This window comes from Cylas formicarius, unplaced genomic scaffold (genome assembly GCF_029955315.1).
Source record: "Cylas formicarius isolate icCylForm1 unplaced genomic scaffold, icCylForm1.1 PGA_scaffold_9__14_contigs__length_23061073, whole genome shotgun sequence".
Lineage (NCBI taxonomy): Eukaryota > Metazoa > Arthropoda > Insecta > Coleoptera > Brentidae > Cylas > Cylas formicarius.
In genome coordinates, this window is record NW_026844365.1 from 3316445 (window position 1) to 3336091 (window position 19647).

The following is a 19647-nucleotide window of genomic DNA, read 5'->3' on the forward strand; positions in this document are numbered from 1 at the left end:
AAGTACCACTACATTAATACAAGGAGTTCTGCGCACGTGAGTTTTTATGTGTCCCCAAAAGAAAAAATCCATTAAAGTTAATTCAGGGCTGTTGGCTGGCGAATCCATAGTTCCGCCCCTTCCCTATCCAACCAACCTCTGGAATTGGGATATTTACCGTCTTGCTGTCATATAATTCTCAATGATATATTGAGAATTGATTCTTGATTCCCGAAAAATACCTGTCTCTTCATATACTCCGCCGAGCTCCTTCGAAATAGGTATTTCCAAGACTGACAAAGAAATTTACAGAAAAAAAAAGGTATGCCGGAATCGTAATGTTTTAAATGAATAAAATAAGGCAAACATATTAGGATTCTAGGAAGCACATCCCGTTTCCTCTATTACTTTGCCTTTGCCTTTAAAAATACCCTAATAATGTTTGTATCTGAATCCAAAATTTCCATAAATTAAAAAGTTATGAGCAATTTTCAAAATGGCCCTATATTTCGAACAAGAAATGTTTGAACTCCTCCAACATATGGAAGCTGCTAGTTTGGAATCAGGCCTACGTCTGAATAAGCCCAAATGCTGTCTGCTGCGGATAGACCTCCCAATACCCCTTCGAAACATTCATGATGTTGAAACCAGCGACACTGTCATCTATCTCGGGAAAAACTAACTAGCACAGGAAGCTCCGAGCCAGAAATCAAGAGAAGGATTTTGATGGCAAAAGAAGCTTCGGGTAGAAAATGACCAAGATGAGACTTCTCGATCACAACTTATGTGTCGAAATGTTGGATATTAAATGCAGCATGCTGCAGGAGAATGGAAGCGTTTGAAATGATTTGCTACCGCAGGATGCTAAGGATCCCTTGGACGGCCCGCAGAACAAACATTATATAACTAAATATGCGGGATCATAAAATGCTTTGGTCACGTGATACGGAATTATGGTATTTAGAAGATTGTGATCCAAGGGAAAGTGGAGTTAGATTGATAGACCAGATCAAGGACCTCGCAAACATGTCAGTAGCGTAAGTTATGAGAACCGTACTGGAGAGAGAGAGAAAGAGGGAGTTCAGAAATAGGGTTTCCCTAATTCCGGTTACGACCGCCCCGTAGCTTGATGACGTGGCTAATAGTTTTGGTTCTTTTACAGTATTAGAGTTGAGTTAACTTATTTTTTTCATTTTTTTACATACAAGCCCCTGTATATTCGAAGCATTTGCCCTTTCGTCCCCTGAATTATTTCCGTATCCAAACTTTCCATTTTCCGCGCCAGGATAGCAAACACCGTATAACTTGCATATGAAATGGCACTTCCCGTCCCCACCAATTTTTAATACTTTTTAAGTTACTTCGATGACTCCGTATACGTCGTGCCGCGCCTAACGGCGAGGTATTTAATTTCGGGTTGGTTGGTGGGGTGGGCGGAGATTACCGCGAAAACAGCCGCTTCCCAGTCGCGTTCTTTGTTTTTTGATGGTTTTAAAATTTTAACTCCGGCTCTATCCTCGCGAACGCGCGACGCACGACAAAATAATGGCCCTAAATTACACATGAAATTTTAACGGAGGCGGATTTGCATTGTTTGCGTCACGGCGGCGGAGTGGGGGGCGTGGATTTGCGAGGATTAGTTTTGACCGCACGTCCCTGACCCTTTACTCTCCCAGCGCCGCGTCTTTTATTCTCATATTTGATTAAAATTGTCAGAGAGTCACAGAGGAATTACCGAAAAAAAGGAGAACACGAATATGCTAAATATTACAGAATAAATAAGAACGAAAGGTTCAAAATAAATAAGAACTAAAAGTTTAGATTTTCACGAAATTATATATTATGGCATGACAATTGTTTCGACAACACCGTGTCTTTATCAAATGTAATATTTACAAACTACCTGCTACTATATATACAGAAAAATGACCATAAAACCTTAATTAATGTTGTTGCGAGAATTTAAGTTCAATAAAGGAGAGGTATTTAAATCTAATTGATCGTTAAGCAATACATTTGAATGTCTCATTTTGTTAATCTCCATGGCTTCCAATAAATTTAATTTTCTACTTTTTGTGGCTGTGTGTAATATATTAAAATTGTCAAAAATGTGTTTTTCTGTGTTCAAGTGTGTAGCATAATTAGAATCTAGACTATTATTTTTAAATGCTCTTATATGTTCGTTAATGCGTTTCTTGAAGGATCTACCTGTTTGTCCAATATAAATTTTAGGACAAGATCCACATTTCAACCTGTAGACACCTGATTTTTGGGATTTTGGACATTTCGATTAATTGTTTTTTAAATATTTTCCCATTGTGTTGTTAGTTCTGAAAGCTATTTTTAAACCACATTTTGACAAATGTTTTGAAACTTTTTCGCTAGTTCTCCTATGTATGTAATTGTTTTAAATTGTTCGTGTTCTGTGTTTGATTTCGGATAAATAGAGTTTACTGTTGTCTGTATTTGTTTTTTATTTATAATTTTATCTATAATGGACGGATTGTAGCCGTTGTTCAGTGCTATTTGTTTAATGATATTAAGTTCTTTGTTGTAATTTTCTGTTGAGAGTGGCGTATTAAGAAGTCTGTGTATAAAAGAGTTAAATGCAACCATTATGTGTGTGTTATGTATGACTGTGTCCGTATGTGAAGGTTTATGATATATTGAAAAATCTAATTTGTTTTGCACTTTCGTAATTGTTAAGTCTAAAAAATTAATAGGGTTATCCTGTTCAATTTCGATAGTTAATTTTATACAATTATGTAAAGAGTTAATGTAATTTAAAAAAGAATTCAATTGTCTGTCCGTTCCAACAAAGCGAGCAAAGACATCATCCACGTATCTATACCACCATAGAAAACTTTAGGTGGAATACTGGGAAATAAGTTTTGTACATCAAAAGACAATAGTGTTGCGTTAGAAGGACTTTTGATATTGATTTGATATGGAAGATGGAGGTCAATGAGGTCTATCGGCAGATACCATAAAGTTCTCCCCAGCCCCCTCCATTTAAATATAATTATTTCTTATAAATTTACAGCCTCACACAAAAACCGTTCCCGACGGCAAACGGTATAACTTGTGTGAATCTCTTTGGTATCATTGAATAGAGGAAGGACAAAAGTATTTAACGTATAAATTTCAATTTCTCTAAATTATTAATAAATAATATATAAAACGTTCAATATTGATTGATTTTTGATTGATTGATTTTTAAACTGTTTTTTTTTTATTTGAAATGAGATTTTAAGGTTATTTCTCTACTTATATTGATCTGAGAAGGTTCAAATCTTTATAGAAAATTTTGTGTGTATAAGGGTGATTTGAGCTGTTATGTATGACCGTGTCCGTGTGTGAAGGTTTATGGTAATAACATAACATCTGCTACGCCCAAATTTTCAGACCATATTTATCTGGTTCACTTTTCATATAAACTCTAAATGAACAACAACCTCTAAACCCAACTAGTTACTCATCTCTACAGCTTCCGGGATTGTAACACTTTTTGAAATTGTCCACAAACATGTTGGAAACTTCTCTTACCGGTGCATGCTTGTCAGTTTTCTTTCTGACTTCCGTTGTCGACAATTAAAAACTTGAGTTGCAGGAATAACTAGTCTAATGTATCCTCTCCTGGTACACCACAAGATTACCTATCGGTTCTTTTGAAGCTTGAAGGGCACCTAAAATCACAATGAGGTCAATTTATGCCTTTATGTCAGCAGCATCTGTTGGTTTCCATATGAGTTTGATTTGGGTGTTTTTCATTCCATAGTTTGAAAGGTATTATTAGTGTATAATGCCATATATAATTCGATAACTTTACCTGTTCTGCCTTATCGTTAGTATGCCATACAATTACCTCTATAATTTCCTCTGTCAGAAACAGACTAAATGAAACAAGTTTTGAAGCAATATTGATACTGTGTTGATTTAGTCCAGGCTTTTTCCCAGTTATATTTGCAACTGTTCGTCGTTTTTGTCTAAGTAGCATTTTATACCATTTTGTAACCAAATAATCTACCTTCTTCTAAGATTTCTTCACTATTACTCTGCTCACAACACCACTGCAATTGTCTTCTTCTATAATCACATCTTCAGACACTACTTCACTCATTAGAGCACCACCGTTATTTATTTCTTCTATTATTCCATCTTCAGAGTCTATCATTTCCGAAACATCATCACTATTTTCTTCACTATCAGATAGTTCTATGTCAGCATCAGCATTGCCAATATCTATTTAATCAGACGTAAATGTATTTATTATTATCATTTCTTTTGTTCAATATACCTTGTTTAAGCAAGGAATACGATTTACAGATGCATATTTGGGCCGATGAAAACCCCCTACGAGTTAATAAGAAACCATACCATTTTTCCATTTTTAAAAAATTCGTAAATTGATTGATGATTGCTGTCTCTGGATAACGAAAAGCTCCCTTGAAGTAATCATATAAAATTTGTTGGCCTATAAATATAACCTTAGCTGGAAAATACTGTGAATATGTAATAACAGAGAACACTCGCAAAGTTACATTTGATTTTGATGTTTAAATTGCCAATACCTCAACAAGTATTGAAGATACAAACACGTTCTTATATAATCAAAAAGGGACTGTGTCGTATAGAAGATTTTGCAGAATACTACTACAAAGCTATTTTTTTTACAGTTGGAATATAAAATTGTAAAATATACGGGGCGTTTCATTTAATAAAATAAAGTTGATCTCACTTGTCGTAAAGCAGAAAGTGCTGCTCCATTGTTTTATATGTCCAAATGTTGCAATACTTTACTTATTAAACAATGACATTTTGCATTAAGTGTATTTTGGCCTGTAAAGATTCAATTCTTTTTGGTTAGTTAAAAAATAGCTAAAAATTACAAGTTTTTGCATTCTGTGATATTTGTTGGGTGGTCTTTTTATATATTTATGTTTATAATTGTCCTATGTAACATTGGTGACGTGTGGTCGTATACTGGTTATTTTTAAGGTTTAACGGAAAACGGCAACGCCTGATAATGCCGTAGTTCCTTTGAGTGCTTTGTTGATCTGAGAACAATGGCTTTTGGTTGTGCGGTGTGCCCCTTTGTCTTTGCGGCCCACCCTCCCCGCTTAGCTTTCCATGTGAGACTCTCGCAAAAGCTGGGAAGGCAAGATTTAAGAATATATTACTATTGTACTAATTTTCGGCGTTTGTTAAAGTAAGAATAAACTATGGTTCGATAAATTTATTTTATCCCACGTTTGCGACGCGGTTTTTTATATTAAAATCCCAGCACTTCAATTTTCATGTTTACATTTCTCGTATATCGTTTAAAAATATTTGATTTTATAATTTCCTCTCTTTTAGGTGTGAAAAATACTTCGAATGATGACGTCGGACCGTGCTGGAGGGTAAACTGATCCCACTATTGTTGACCGCGCGTCGCGAGCTTTATTTACTTGTTTCTCCGTGAACATTACCGTAATTACCGCGCTATAGGATAATAAACTAAAAATTGCCAGCAAAATTTAATCCTCGACAGATTGGAGGTGTAACTTTCGACGAGGTTGCGAAAGTAATTACTTTACATTTCGTCGAATATCTTCGCAGTTTAAGCTGTTATAATAATAATAATTACTTTATTCGGATAATTTCGAAAAGGAAAATTACAAGAAAATAGTCTAAGAGCCAGTGGGCGGCTACCTGCATGTATTTGACCAGACCTGGGCTTTACCGAGTATACATGAGGTGGGGACCCATTAAGCCCAAAGCGGTGGACCCAGGTACTGCGCAGGTGAGACAGGTATTGATTTTTGGCGAATTTTAAATATATTTATATTTAAAATGCTCAAAAATTAAAATTCTGAAAGTATTTGACCAGATCTACCATTGAGATATATTATTTATTGAGGACACTCCTCAGTAGATAACAAAATCTTTACTATTACCCGATCGCTGTTTCACATAAATTTAACTCACTTATAATTAATTTTATCACTATATGTATAGAAATTAATATTTTTTTTACTTTATATACTAATCTTTACGATTGTGATAAATGAAGTAGATATATTACGAAATAATCTGAAATCTTGGGATATAATGCAAGTAACAAAAAACCATTCAAATCTGTAATTCAATTTTTTCTATTTATTAAAGACAAAATTTAAAAGGTGTCAGAGTCATGTTTGTCGTAGATTAACTCTTCTTCATCATCCATTTAAACACAAAAGATGGATGATCTCCATCTATTGTGTTTAAAGACAAATGTGTTGTCCTGCTCAATCCAACCATACTCCAATGGGTCCAGGGTTGAAGTTTGCTTTTTGTAAGCATTTTTCCAAATAGTTGAAATGTAATGGACTCTCAGAAGTTGTTGGTAGATTTCACTCTTACATGGCGGTATTGCGGTTGCGTCAAAATTTTGTAATTTTTTACTAAAATTTTCATTCTCATCCGAAGCTTTGTAACTATTCACGAATAACAGAAATCTTCCGTCGTCTGCGCCCTTTGATTTTTTGGCATTGTAAAGCTGGCAAGTGAACTGTTACATAATAGTAAAGACCTCTTGTAACTGGTCCTATGTCAAATTTTCTTCACCGAGAGTAGCAAATGCTTGTTGATATTCCACACTTTTTTTAAGCAAAGTAAAAGGCCTTTTCTTTCCTTTATTGAAGAAAGCTGGATTAAAATCATATCCGGTGAACGCATGAAAACCGATTAAACTTTTTGCCAACAACTCACTATTATAATATTTCAAATATCAAATATTAGGATGAGAATTCTTTAATTGAACCATATTACCAATCATTATAATTAAAATGTCGGTATCAGATGCTCGAATAGCAATATTTTCTTTTGCTATATTTGAATTAAAATTCGCCAAAAATCAATACCTGTCTCACCTGCGCAGTACCCGGGTCCACCGCTTTGGGCTTAGTGGGTCCCCACATCATGTATAGCAGGTATAGGGGCCTCAATTTACAAAAGCCCAGGTCTGGTCACATACATGCAGGTAGCCGCCCACTCGCTCTGCAAGAGTGCATTGCCCCGACGTATCTGCTTGATTTCTACACTTACACATACATCACACCATAGTTTAAAATTAATGTTTACAATTGCGTTAAGTACCCAGTTAATTATATAACAGAAAGAAAAACCTAAACCTACCTCTGTAAATAAAAAAAACTATTAGTCGAGACTAAAGTACTGTAAAGTACCACAAATTTTTGGTTTGATTCTTCCCGCGTTCTGTAACTTCTGAATGTTTTTTTTTTCTTTTTTTTTCTCTTTAAATTCTAGAACATAACCACGTTTTTAGTTTATTTGGAAAAGTAATTAAGCTATACAACCCTTTCAAACGGCCAATAGCCTTTTGCGTACAAGTCGAGATATGCTTTTCAAAGCGAAGTTTTGTATCTAAAAGTAACCCCAATTTTCTTGCCTCGTTTCGTAACATTGTTTATTTTTATGATTACTTCAGAAGCCAGACAAAACATTACAGAAGATTTATTTGGGTTTAAAAGCAAACCGTGATCTATGAAAATTCTGTCAATTCGTTCAAGGTCAGTGTTGATATTTTGGCACTCAAGCTGCAACCTAGAGGGGTCAAAAACATGGTAAAGCTGCTTGTCATCAGTATATGGTCGAGAAAATCTAAGAACTTTGTTGTGGAAATACTAAACAGAACACGAGCTGAAATTGAGCCTTGAGGACCACCTTTTGTTTTCTCCCTGTTAGCTTTTAATTAAATTTACGGCCTCCCCAAAACCAAAATATTGTGACTAATAGCATCAGAAGCCTTAGAATAATGGAGTAGAACCACCACAGTGCACTTACCTTCATCAATTCCTCTAATTAAAGCGTCATCTGCCGCAAGGAAGCACACGGGGACCATTTTCATTCAGAACATTTATGAATGATGCATGTAGATGGCGCTGCTGTGGCGATGTTATCCAGAAATTTCGAAAATCTCACTTCGTTGGTACTAAAGCAGTGAATGATGTGACAAAATATTGTAACAAGAGCTTATTGCTTAGAGTCATATAATTACTAGTGATATAGAGGTCCTGCCTATGCCTGTAATACATCAGCCATTAAAAAATGTTTTTGTTAATCATTTAATGAGGCCAGCGTCGTCAAATATTTAGAATAGGGAACTTGAACAAAATTTTAGTTCGAAAAATATTGCTTATAACAGTAAGTTAATGCTATTAAAAGAGCCACAAAACAATAATTTCGAAGTTCTAGGTAACAAATATAACCGGTTGTGACGTCAATTCGCTCGTTAGAGCCGGCCAGCCGGACGGTAGCTTAGAGCTTAATTTTAGTCATGATCATGTCGCTGTTTAGTATTAAAAGACAGTTTTGAAAGTGATCGAAGGCGGTTTTTTAAGAGGTCACTCTGATAAGTTACCTTTGATGGATATGTTTATGATTTCACGTTTATAGAAAACTTAGCAACAAGTTTTAAACCAATCTAAGAACCGTTTGACACGGGATTTAAATTAAGTACTGAAAAGTAGTTTGGGGAAATATTTTATAAAATATTGTATACAAGAAATATAGTTGTATGTCATAATACATGATTTAAAGTAGTAAATTTAGTACAAGTAGTATTTAATTTCTTTCTGATAAATAGAAATGGAAAGAGAAAAAATTTTTGTTATTATTAGCAAGTACAGTTAGTGTTCTGTCGTTAATATTAACTCTAAAAAAGAGGAATCGGAATCGTGGAAATAATAATATAAAAAGAGAGAGAAACTGGCAAAGGAAATGGATCGGTAGAAGGGCCGAAGGAAAAGGCATTTCAACTATGTTAAATAAAGAGTTGCTTCATGAAGATCCTTTGTCATACATAAACTTTCTAAGAATGAAAAAACATCATTTGAGAAGTTGCTGAATTTGGTGGAACGTCATATAAAAAAGCAAGATACGTTTATGCGTGACTGTGTATCTGCTAGAAACAAGTACACAACATATGTATAAACAATTCCTTAGTTATCTTTGTCTTAATTACAGACTTGAAACAACACTGCGCTTTCTAGCAACTGGCGAATCTTATAGATCTTTGACGTATAGCACACCTGTTCGCGAATCAACCATATCCAGATTTGTACCAGAAGTGTGTCATGCTATATATGTCGCGTTCTTAAAACAGAATATAAGTACCAATATACAGGGTGTTTCCACATTCAGTACCTAGCAATATTTTACGTGCCTATTTTTTTAAATTTTAGTACTAAATTTTCAAACGACCTGTATAATAAAAAAAAGTGAAATCAGATCACACATCTATTACATGGTAAAGTACCTACGTTTTCTGTTTTTGTAGACACCAGATCGAAAGGACTGGTTGCATATAGCCGAAGAATGTGACGCATTATGGCAGTTTCCTAATTGCATTGGGGATTTAGATGGACGACATATAAAATTTAGAGCACCTTTTCCGGCACGATCGTATTACTATAAAGGGTGATCACTCCATTGTTCCTTTGGCTATGGCATATGCAAAATATAAAATAATTTACTGTAACGTAGGAGCAAATGGAAGGACCAGTGATGGTGGAGTTTTTAGAGAGAGTGGTTTGTTTAAAGCCATGTCTTCAGGATGTTTACTTTTTCCGCAAAATAGACCACTGCCTGGACGAGTGTTGGATATATACTTTCCACAAGAGTTATGAAACTTTTTCCATGTCGAGTGTTAACATATCAACAGACTTTCTAGAGCTCGTCGAATTATAGAAAGTACATTTGGATTTTTAGGTAATAGATTCAGAATTCTTTCATTCTTATTTTTTTTACCTGGCTAGAGAAAACTGGAAAAATTACACGGAGATGTCTCAAAATGAAATTTTAGCAAATTCGTTAGAAAAGATCCCACAGCAAGGAAGTAACAGATGTGTGGTGTCTGCACAATTGATACGAGAGGAATTTAAAAATTATTTTAATAGTTCAGGGAGCGTGGAATGGCAGGATAATATGATTCGGAAACATAATATGTAAACGTTTTTATTCAATAAATGTTTGGCTTATATAAATTGCAATTTTTATTATGAATTCCTTTTCGCAATAATTTGTTTCCTAGCATCATGTTAGCATCGTTAATAATGTGTTGAGTATCTGAGAAGAGTTCCTCGTCCTCCTCAAGTGCTGTTAATTGCTTGATAACATACTCACCAAATGTTTCACTTTCTGAGCGGATTTTAGCAGGTGCTGCAGTAGCTGTACTTATGTCCTTCAAGACTTTCTTGGCGCTTTTAATAGTCTCATCTTCAGTATTGTAACATCTTTTTCTTTTCTGCATATTGTTCGTAATTAAATTTGGAGTTAGACATTTAACTGGAGTTACCTTGGGAGTTACTGCTGTATATGTTGATTTTACAGGCTGAGAACCAATCAATTGAGGAATGTTATCAACTATATTAATATTAATTTTTTGGGTAGACTGCGCCTCTTGAATATCTGTTGCCTCAGTCATAAACTGCAATTCCTAAAATGTGCACCTCTTCATTTAAGATACCAGTTTCAAAATTATATACCATTTCTTCAGATTGAGAGTTTAAAAGTAAATTTCTAGAGTTCTCACAAGACTCAGTCATTGCAGGACTTGTGGGCGATGTTAGCGGTGTCATTGTGCTACCTACAGATTGACGTGGAATACTATTTTCAAGATCAAATTGCATCTGCTCATAATACCATATGTTGGGTTTGTAAATCTGTACTCAAATAAATCGTGACTGTTCATAGTATGTATACACCACTGCATTTAGTATAACCTTACCTCATCAGGTCCCATTCCGCTCTTTAACGAATTCACATAATTTCTATGTTCAGATAAAAAGTTAGTACGTATGTTGGTAAACTTTGATTTGATGTCTGTTATTGATACAGATGGCCGGATACGCTTCAGTTCGGAATGAATTTGGTCAAGTGCACTATTTCTAGCATATTTATTTTTGTATTCTGTACTTTTCACTGCATATAAACAAGGGTGTTCCTTATACAGCTCTATAAGCATTACTACCTGCTGCTGAGACTACGACACAATTTCATAACTACACATCGACACGATATTTGAAAGCAAACTATTTGAATTAAACCAAAGCTCGCAAAATCACAGCTAGACAAACATAACCTCATTAATAAAACAATCGGAATTAGGAAATGCGCATGTTCAGCCAATTTTATGCAAGAATTTGGGACGTGTTCTATTTTATTGTATGCAATTTGACTAAAAATGCGCGCGCAACCAATTGTATACAATTTAGGTTAAAATATTGTCCCGTGTCAAACGGTTCTAATATTATAATCAGCTTAAGGTTTTTTTTAAATACTGATTTCAAAGTACAGTCGAAACTCTATGTAGCGAAATTGAAAGGACGGCTTTGTTTTCGTTATAAAAAGTTATAGGCACTTGAAAAATAGAAATACGCATATGTGTTCTGTAATATTTAATTTTTTTATATGCATATTTTAACATCTACTTAGGAACATTTTATATAAATATTTAAAGACTACATTTAATGTTTCAAATAATCGGTCATTTTCTTTTGAATTTTTTTATTATGCCCATACTTTGGCTTGTATTTTCACCATTTCTTCGTGAGGGGCATCTTCCCCGTAATACAAAAAAAAATTCTCTAGCAGCTTAACTGAACTTGACACTTTTTTTACATGTTCGTATTTTTTGAAATATATTATTAGATACTTTTGAAAAACAGTCAAAGAAAATCCACATTATTATTATATGAAGTTCAAGTTCGTATTCATGGATGAAAAAAAATGTCGTTTTTTTTTGGTCGTTTCGTTATCGATGCGACCGGAATTCGTCGTCAGTTCGAACTTTTTCCCCCCCGCCCCCCGGGCAAAAAAAATAACTGTCCGCTAAACGACTCCATTGTCCCCTTCAGGCGGGGGTAGTTTAAAAAACACGCCGTTTCGCTGATGCGGCTATTAAAAGGGTCTAATGGCCGCCGACGCTAAAAAGCGGACAAGCGAAACGTATGTGTGTGAGGGGGAGGGGGGTAAAAATGTTTGCCGGTGGTGGTCGGCGTCATTCGGCGTCGCATGACCCAGTTTTCCGACCCCCCCGCGCTCGTCCTTGATCCGCACGCGACGGCCTCCTTTTTCGGCCAACAATTTTCCTTGTTTATTTGACGTTGTGACGTTTTATTGGAGGGGGGGACCTACGAGAATTTCCGAATTGTCGATCAGGATTGGTATACTTAGACCAGAAATATAGTGATTAACTTTGCCTACTGCTTATTACTCCAAAACCGCAGCTCCTTGATACAACACCCTGCCGAGCAGACCCTTACCCGTAACCATTCCAGGACCTTCCTAGGAATTTATCTACCTACATGTATGTTTTCAATCTTGTTCGCCGAGAAATTCTTGGAACATGTTCATAAAAAATTCGTGCAAAATGACAATTTATTACGTTCTGTTTCATTACATTTCTACATATTATCATTATTAATATACAAAGTATTAAATATAATAATAATGAAATATCAGCCAGCTACTGTCGTCACCTAGTTCAATGATCAACTCCGCCACTCCGTTCTTCACAGTTAGACCAGCTTTGTACTGATATTTTAGGGTATGCAAGGTGATTTATTAGTTAAATTTGAACTGGTTAAAAACCGCTAATTTCCGGGGAGGTTTCAGGGAGATTTATCCCAGTTACCCATTCAACTTTCAGAAGTCCTATCAATGTCCAATTTACCAAATTACGTTTATCACTAAACTGAATGATACGAGACATTATAACAGTATTTGGCCACAGTTAACAAACCAGTCGTCAAATATTCCCGCGGTCATCTTTTCATGGCAATCCACACTTGAATCTTTGTGGTTTTTGGCAGGCAAAAATAAGGCGTCTTGCACCCAACCATTTTTGGACCCAGCATGAAGAACTATTATGCTTTTTCCATGTGAAGTACTTTTTTATGGGGGAACATCTGCTTCATGCCATGGTTTCCACCAAGTGTTAAAAAACAGGAACCTTCAAAAAATAAATTGCTTAAAGCTTTCGCGAAGCTATTATCTTGATTCGGCTCTAACGGCCGTTTGTCTCTAGCACGAGTATCTAGCTTCTTCAGAGGTCCTTCCATCTCCGATGTTGGACGTAGACTGACGATTTCTCCTGCGCAGCTTGTATTTATACCGATTGGTGGTGGGAGGGGCTTGTTCCGCTTCGGTTGGTCGAGAAGTAGCGATCGGAACAAGCTCCGTCTCTGGATATCGAGGGGTACTTCTCGACCAATCGAAGCGGAACAGGCCCCGCCCACTATCCATCGGAACGCCCGAGAAGTACCGATCGATATCCCGAGACCAACCGAAGCGGAACAAGCTACGCCCGCCACCAATCGGCATAAATACAAGCTGCGCAGGAGAAATCGTCAGCCTACGTCCGACATCGGAGATGGAAGGACCTCTGAAGAAGCTTAGGAAGCAGAACGTTAGGAAGCAACCGGCGACGGCCTTTCAAATTTACCTGTAAGAATACTGGTACTTACCCTTACCCTTTGAACTATCCAGTGAAAACGGCCTCTCAGAAGCAAAGCTCGAGACCCAGATACATAAATACATATGTACGTATATACACGAACATATTGCAATCTAGATTAAACTATTAAGAACGGTACATATCACCTGAGCTTAAAATGAACGTTTCTACTTATTCGAAAATACTCCTCAGCATCAAATTTAAACGGTCCATTTACTTTTCAAATACAAGTTTCAAGTTTCTACCAATATTTGTTACGGTCCATCTCAGCCAAGACCTACTTAAATTTTTTTTACCACTATATTTTTGGTCGTATTATAGATGGTGCCTTTTTTTTATTTACGAAAGATACAGTTAATTTTTCAAAGACATTTCCACAGGCTAATGTGATACTTTTTACAAGACTTCTGGATTCCTCCTGCGCCGGTTTTTCAGTTTCAGTCAAGCTCTGAAGAAGCTAACATTATGATTGGCGAAACGTCAGCAATTTCGACTAAGCACAAACCAACGCAGGAGGAATCCAGAAATTTTGTAAAAAGTATGAAATATTGCAACAACAGAGTTTTATTATTATTTATTATTATTGTACTGTAATACCGTAAATACGTCGATTTTTTTCGTTTTCTTCTCTTTAATTGCTGCATAAAGTTGTGTATTTTAAAATGATACACCCTGTATAGTTTTACGTCATTGTTTTGCATCCGCAAAGAGCTTTCCGAACATATACCGGGTGTATCAAATTCGATTCTCGCCATTAGGATCTTGGTAGCGGTAAGATATACAGGGTGACTTAAATTATAGCAAAGTTGCGCATCGGTGAGTTCAATAATGTTCCTTTGTAAAATTGAAGTTATTTTTGTTACTCCGGAAATATGAAACTTCCAGTTTTCGTGTTAATTTTTTTGTCATTCGAACTTATTAGGCTTTATCTTATGGCCAAATTAAAAATCCCTTAGGACGTTTCGATTTTCTCAAACCGTCATCAACTTTATTTTTTTTTATTGTCGCCATATTGGACTATCGCAGTGCTAGGTAGCCCGTATTATTACATTTTTTTTTAATTTTTGGGGATAATTAAAAAATGCAACAATATATATTAAATTCCCCTTGTATATAAACAAAGTGATGAGAATTTTCAAATAAAATATATGTTATTGAAACGATGTAAATATAAAAAAATCTATAAGAAAATTAATATCTGCAGCACATATATGGAGTGTCGCAAATACAAAAATGATTTCGGCTTACGAGGCGTGTTCAAAAAGTAAAGTGACTTAAGTTTTATCAAAAAGTTTTTATTTATTCATCAAAATCAATGTCGACCGCATCAAAGTAATCCCCCCCCCCCCCCCCCAAATATAAGACACAGTCGCAGGGGGCCATATCCGGTGAATATGGTGGCTGAGTCATGCCTGTGATTTTGTTTATTGCCAAAAAGTTACACAGGCAACCATGAGTGACCAGGTGCATTATCGTGATGCAAAATACCTTGTTTTTCCACATTTCCGGAAGTTTTCTTCCTCACATCATTAGGATCTCGGTAACGATAAGTTATATAGTTTCAAATTTTTGAGATATTTAATATCCTTTATAATTTCAAATAATTTACTTAGTAAAACCCAGTTTGATATAAAAACGTCAAAAATCTTTTTTTTTTAAACGAACACCTACTATTTCTATATTTTTAGTGCAATTTTCTGGAAATTATTCCCTTGCAACACCCCATAACTTTTCAACCAGAAAATTCTTATCAATAATCATGTCAAAATTATACTAGGGTAAGTTACTTGTATTTGTTGCTTAGTTATAATACATCTTGCAAAAAGAAAAACATCAACATAGTAGTGAAAATTATAGAAACTTTCAAAAAAATCTCAACTGTTCGCGAGAGAAATATTTAAGGGTGATATTTTGGGATATACAACTCTACGGTTGCCATAACTTTCAATTCTGAGATAAGATAATTTTTAATTTGACTTTTTCATTACCCTGTTTCAACTATTATCAAAATTGCTGACAAAAAATCGTTGGAGAAGTCATTTTCTTTTGATAAGGATTCTGTATGGTAAAAATATATCAAAAACCGGTGATACTTAGCCCATAGAACGTTATACAGGGCGTTCAAAAAAATAGTCAAATAGTCAAAAATGTCCCGAAATGCATTGTCTCCAAGACGCAGGGCGTTAAATCTTTTTTGATATATTTTTTTTTAATTAATTCACGAATTTGTCTGAAATATGACATAGATAACTTTGACGGTCTCCATGTTTTTATATTTTTTTTGTATAATAAATACCAAGTTTTACTTTTTATTTCCTAAACGAAGGGAGGATAAAGTAATAGTTTTAGTCGCTCTATCTCAGGGAAGTATCGACATTAAGTTAAAATCAGTGGCGTACGTTTTTATCAATAAATTTTATAAAGTTGCCTCTTCTCCCTAATCCCAAATCAGTGATTGTCACTAAAAACAACGTTGCCAAATTACAAACAAATCCGTGAGAAGATATTTGGAATTATTAAAAAAAACTGCATCTTTCCTTTTTCCATAAGTCATTTAAAATATGTAAGTTTTCACTCCATTTCCGGTACAAGTCTATCTTATATTTCAATTCAAAGATCACCCCGTATATGATTTGTCTCCGCTTCCAGCCGAAATCGACCGGACCGGCCGGTACACTATTTTTTATCGCTTCATATTCGGGGGTTTGCTAGATTTTCGCGGAAAATAAAAATGGACTCGTTCGGCCCGGAAAATTGCTCTCGAACCGATTTTTAAAAGGACCGCACGGACCGCAGTTTATACGGGGCAATCTAATACCTGGAACGATCTTTTTTTTTTCAATTAACTAATGGACCGGAAATTCCAATTGCGGCCGTCGAATTCCTTTTACATCCGGACATGGTGCGAAGGTAGGAAGTGGCTTTTTTCTGTTAAACATCAAAGATGCCCAAGTTTTTTTTTCAAAATTTGATCATGCTGCTGGAGGCCGACTAAAACCATAGAAGATGAAAGCACTTTTTTTTGTTAACAAAACAAAACAGTTTTTTTTGTTTTGGTAAACATCGAAAATAAGAAAACATTGTTGGACTTGTTTCTTCAAAATTTGACAATGCAAAACACTGTAAATATTGAAAATGTCAAAAGTTTATAAAACATTTTTTAAAAATTGGACAGGGCGAATAAAAACGACAGAAAATGAAAGCATGTGATTTTTTTGTTAACCATCAAAAATGACAAAAGTTTATCATACTTTCTTATTTCAAAATTTGACGGAAATGTATATACCATGACGGAAGAGATTTAAACATGAAATATGCCTTTTTTTTCAAAATGGGCTTTATTGTAAATACCACAGAACACAAAAATGTATAGAACATTTTCTTAATATTTTACCATGTAAAACACTTTGTATAAAAGCCATAAAAGAATAGATGTTCTTTGTGTTATGTTAAATATAAAAAATTTCAAAATGTTACCAAACATTTTTATGAATATTATAACACCATAGCAGATGGAAGCATGTTTTTTGTTTTGTTTACCATCAAAAATGACATTAGATTATCATACTTGCTTTTATCAAAATTTAACCATACTGTAGATACCATAAAGGAAAAGAGTTTTTTTTTTCGTTTTAGTGAACATTTTTTTGGATTGTATTGGAAAATTTGACAGTGTAAAACATTATGTACAATGGAAGAATAGAGAAAACCCATCAGACATTTTTTACAAAATCTGACAATATTATAACTACAGGACGAATGAAAACCAAATATAAAAGCAATATAACCATTAATAATGGCAAAAGTTTATCATACTTTCGTTTTGTTTAATTTGACCGTACTGTAGATACCATTCACAAAAGAATTTTTTTTTTTTGATAGTACAGACTCAGACTTTTTTGTCAAAACTGACCTTATTGTAGATACCATAGAAAAAGAGAGCACAAAAATGTAGAACATTTTTGGAAGAACAGAAATTTTTGGTTTCATATTAAACAATAAAAATGTTTTATCAAAATTGGACAATATTGTAATTACAAGGCGAATAAAAGCCATAAAAAATGAAAGCGCGTTTTTTTGTTTTGTAAACCACCAAATATGCCAAAGTTTATCGTACTTTCTTTTTTCAAAATTGGACCAAACTGAAGATACCATGAAGAAACAGATTATATATTTTTTGTTGTTCTGGTAAACATCTAAAATTACAAAAGTTTATTGAACTTCTTTTTTCAAAATTTGAACATGTAACACACTCTGTATAAAAACGATGAAAGAAAAGAGCTTCTTTGAAGAACATTTTTTTCAAAATTGGACAATATTATAAATGCAGGTCGAATGCAGAAGATGGAAGTATTTTTTTTGTTAATCATACTCTCTTTTTGATCATTCAAGAAAAAAGCTTTTTTTTTGTTTTGGTTAGTACAGACTAAGACATCATACTTTTTTTTCAAATTTGACCTTATTGTAGATACCACAAAAGAAAAGAACACAAAAATATATAGGACTTTTTTTTCAAAATTTGACCATGTAAAACATTGTGTTTAAAACCCATGCAAGAGTAGAGATTTTTTGTGCTAGAAATGTCAATAGTTTATCAAGCATTTTTTTCAAAATAATATAAATACGCTAACGAAAACAATAGAAGATGAAAGCATGTTTTTTTTGTTGTGGGACTTGTTTTTTCAAAATTTGACAGTGTAATAGAGAAAAATTATTACGTATTTTTTTCCAAATTTGACAATGTCATAACAACGGGACGAGTAAAAACCATAGCAGATCAGATCATGTATTTTTTTGTTTTCATAACCATTCATAATGGCAAAAGTTTTTCTTTTTTTTTTAAATTGGCCTTATTATACTATAGAAGGCGAGAGCAAAAAAGCTTATCGATTTTTTTTAATTTGACTGTGTAAAACAATGTGTATTAAAATAGAGCTTTTTTTGTGTTATGTTAAACATAAAAAATTTGAAACGTTTCTAAGACATTTTTTATTCAAAAGCTATTTATTTATTATGTTATTGGGCGGCCTCGACGGCGACGGTGTCGCTGTCCGCCGAAGTCCCAACCTCCGGGCTCGGCGGCGGCGTCGTCTGAGGCGCACCAGGCGCCTGGGGGATCGTCGCCGAGGGCGCCTCGCCTGAAACACCTGCACGTCGTGCTTTGCTGTCCGAAAAGTTGATTAATCCTTACCCGGATGAGCAGCGGGCTGGGGAGCTGCAGGTATCCCCAACCCGGCCGGTAGCTGCTGAGGAACCAGCACTAGCTGTTGGTAGTAAGACGCACCAGCTATCAGCTGAGGGTAAGACAGCACCAAGGGTTCCTCCACGGTGCTGTAGAAAAACCCGGTCTTAATATCGGTAACGGGCAAGCCGGAAAGGTGACCTCCGTGGACCCATGCTAGTGCGTACGTCAGCAGGAGCGTCAGGACTCGCTGAAAACGACTTGACGTTATCGTACTTTTAAAAAAACCTTTGAAACCAAAAAAAAATAGTTATTTTTAACTGACTTATCTGAACAAAGAAAGAATAGGTGACTATTTAAATGTTTTTTAGATAACGAAGTTTGAACTCATCAGGTACTACGCCCATTATCAAATTACACAATTTTTCATAGCGGAGTTACCCCACAAAACAGAAATTTGACAACAGCAGTGTCACGGGAAACCCTAGATGTACCGTGTCGGGTATCAAACGAAAGGAAATTCGATAACGCAGGCCGTCGAGACGCACGTTTCGTCCCATATATACCGGGAAGAGCGCAAAATGCGGCCGAAACGGATTTAACCCGCCCAAAAGCACTAACTCACCGTCATAATGGTCAATTTTAGGGTACGCACGCGACAATAACCACTTATGGCGCCTACCTGGACGAAAATTGCTATTATATACGCCCGCGGTTTGATATTTATCCCCGCCGCGTATCAAACTTGATCTTATTCGGTGGGCGCCCGAAAATGTCGCTTCCTGAATCGTTTTTTTAAAGGCGACTTTAAGACGCCTACCGCGCTATTTTAATTAAAATCGTAAAATACGGGCGTCTCCCAGGGGCCTCGATTTCTCCTCTAATTTACGAGGATTTAACTCCAGCCTTCTCGATAATTAGCGAAATACTGGCGGGCACAAATATTCCTTAAAGGCGCGGCGTCTCCTTTGCGTCAACAAAA

At 35.3% G+C, this 19647-nt stretch overlaps 1 protein-coding gene across 1 annotated transcript; it reads right to left on the reverse strand.

The window, feature by feature from the left end:
• Positions 1 to 18499: 18499 nt before the first annotated feature.
• Positions 18500 to 19420, reverse strand: LOC132707845 (uncharacterized). Its single transcript, XM_060679809.1, has 3 exons — positions 19291 to 19420; positions 18675 to 18915; positions 18500 to 18621 (listed from the first exon to the last, which is right to left on the reverse strand). Exons 1-3 carry the CDS (start codon positions 19294 to 19296, stop codon positions 18500 to 18502), a joined length of 369 nt encoding a protein of 122 aa, XP_060535792.1. The 5' UTR covers positions 19297 to 19420.
• Positions 19421 to 19647: the final 227 nt, after the last annotated feature.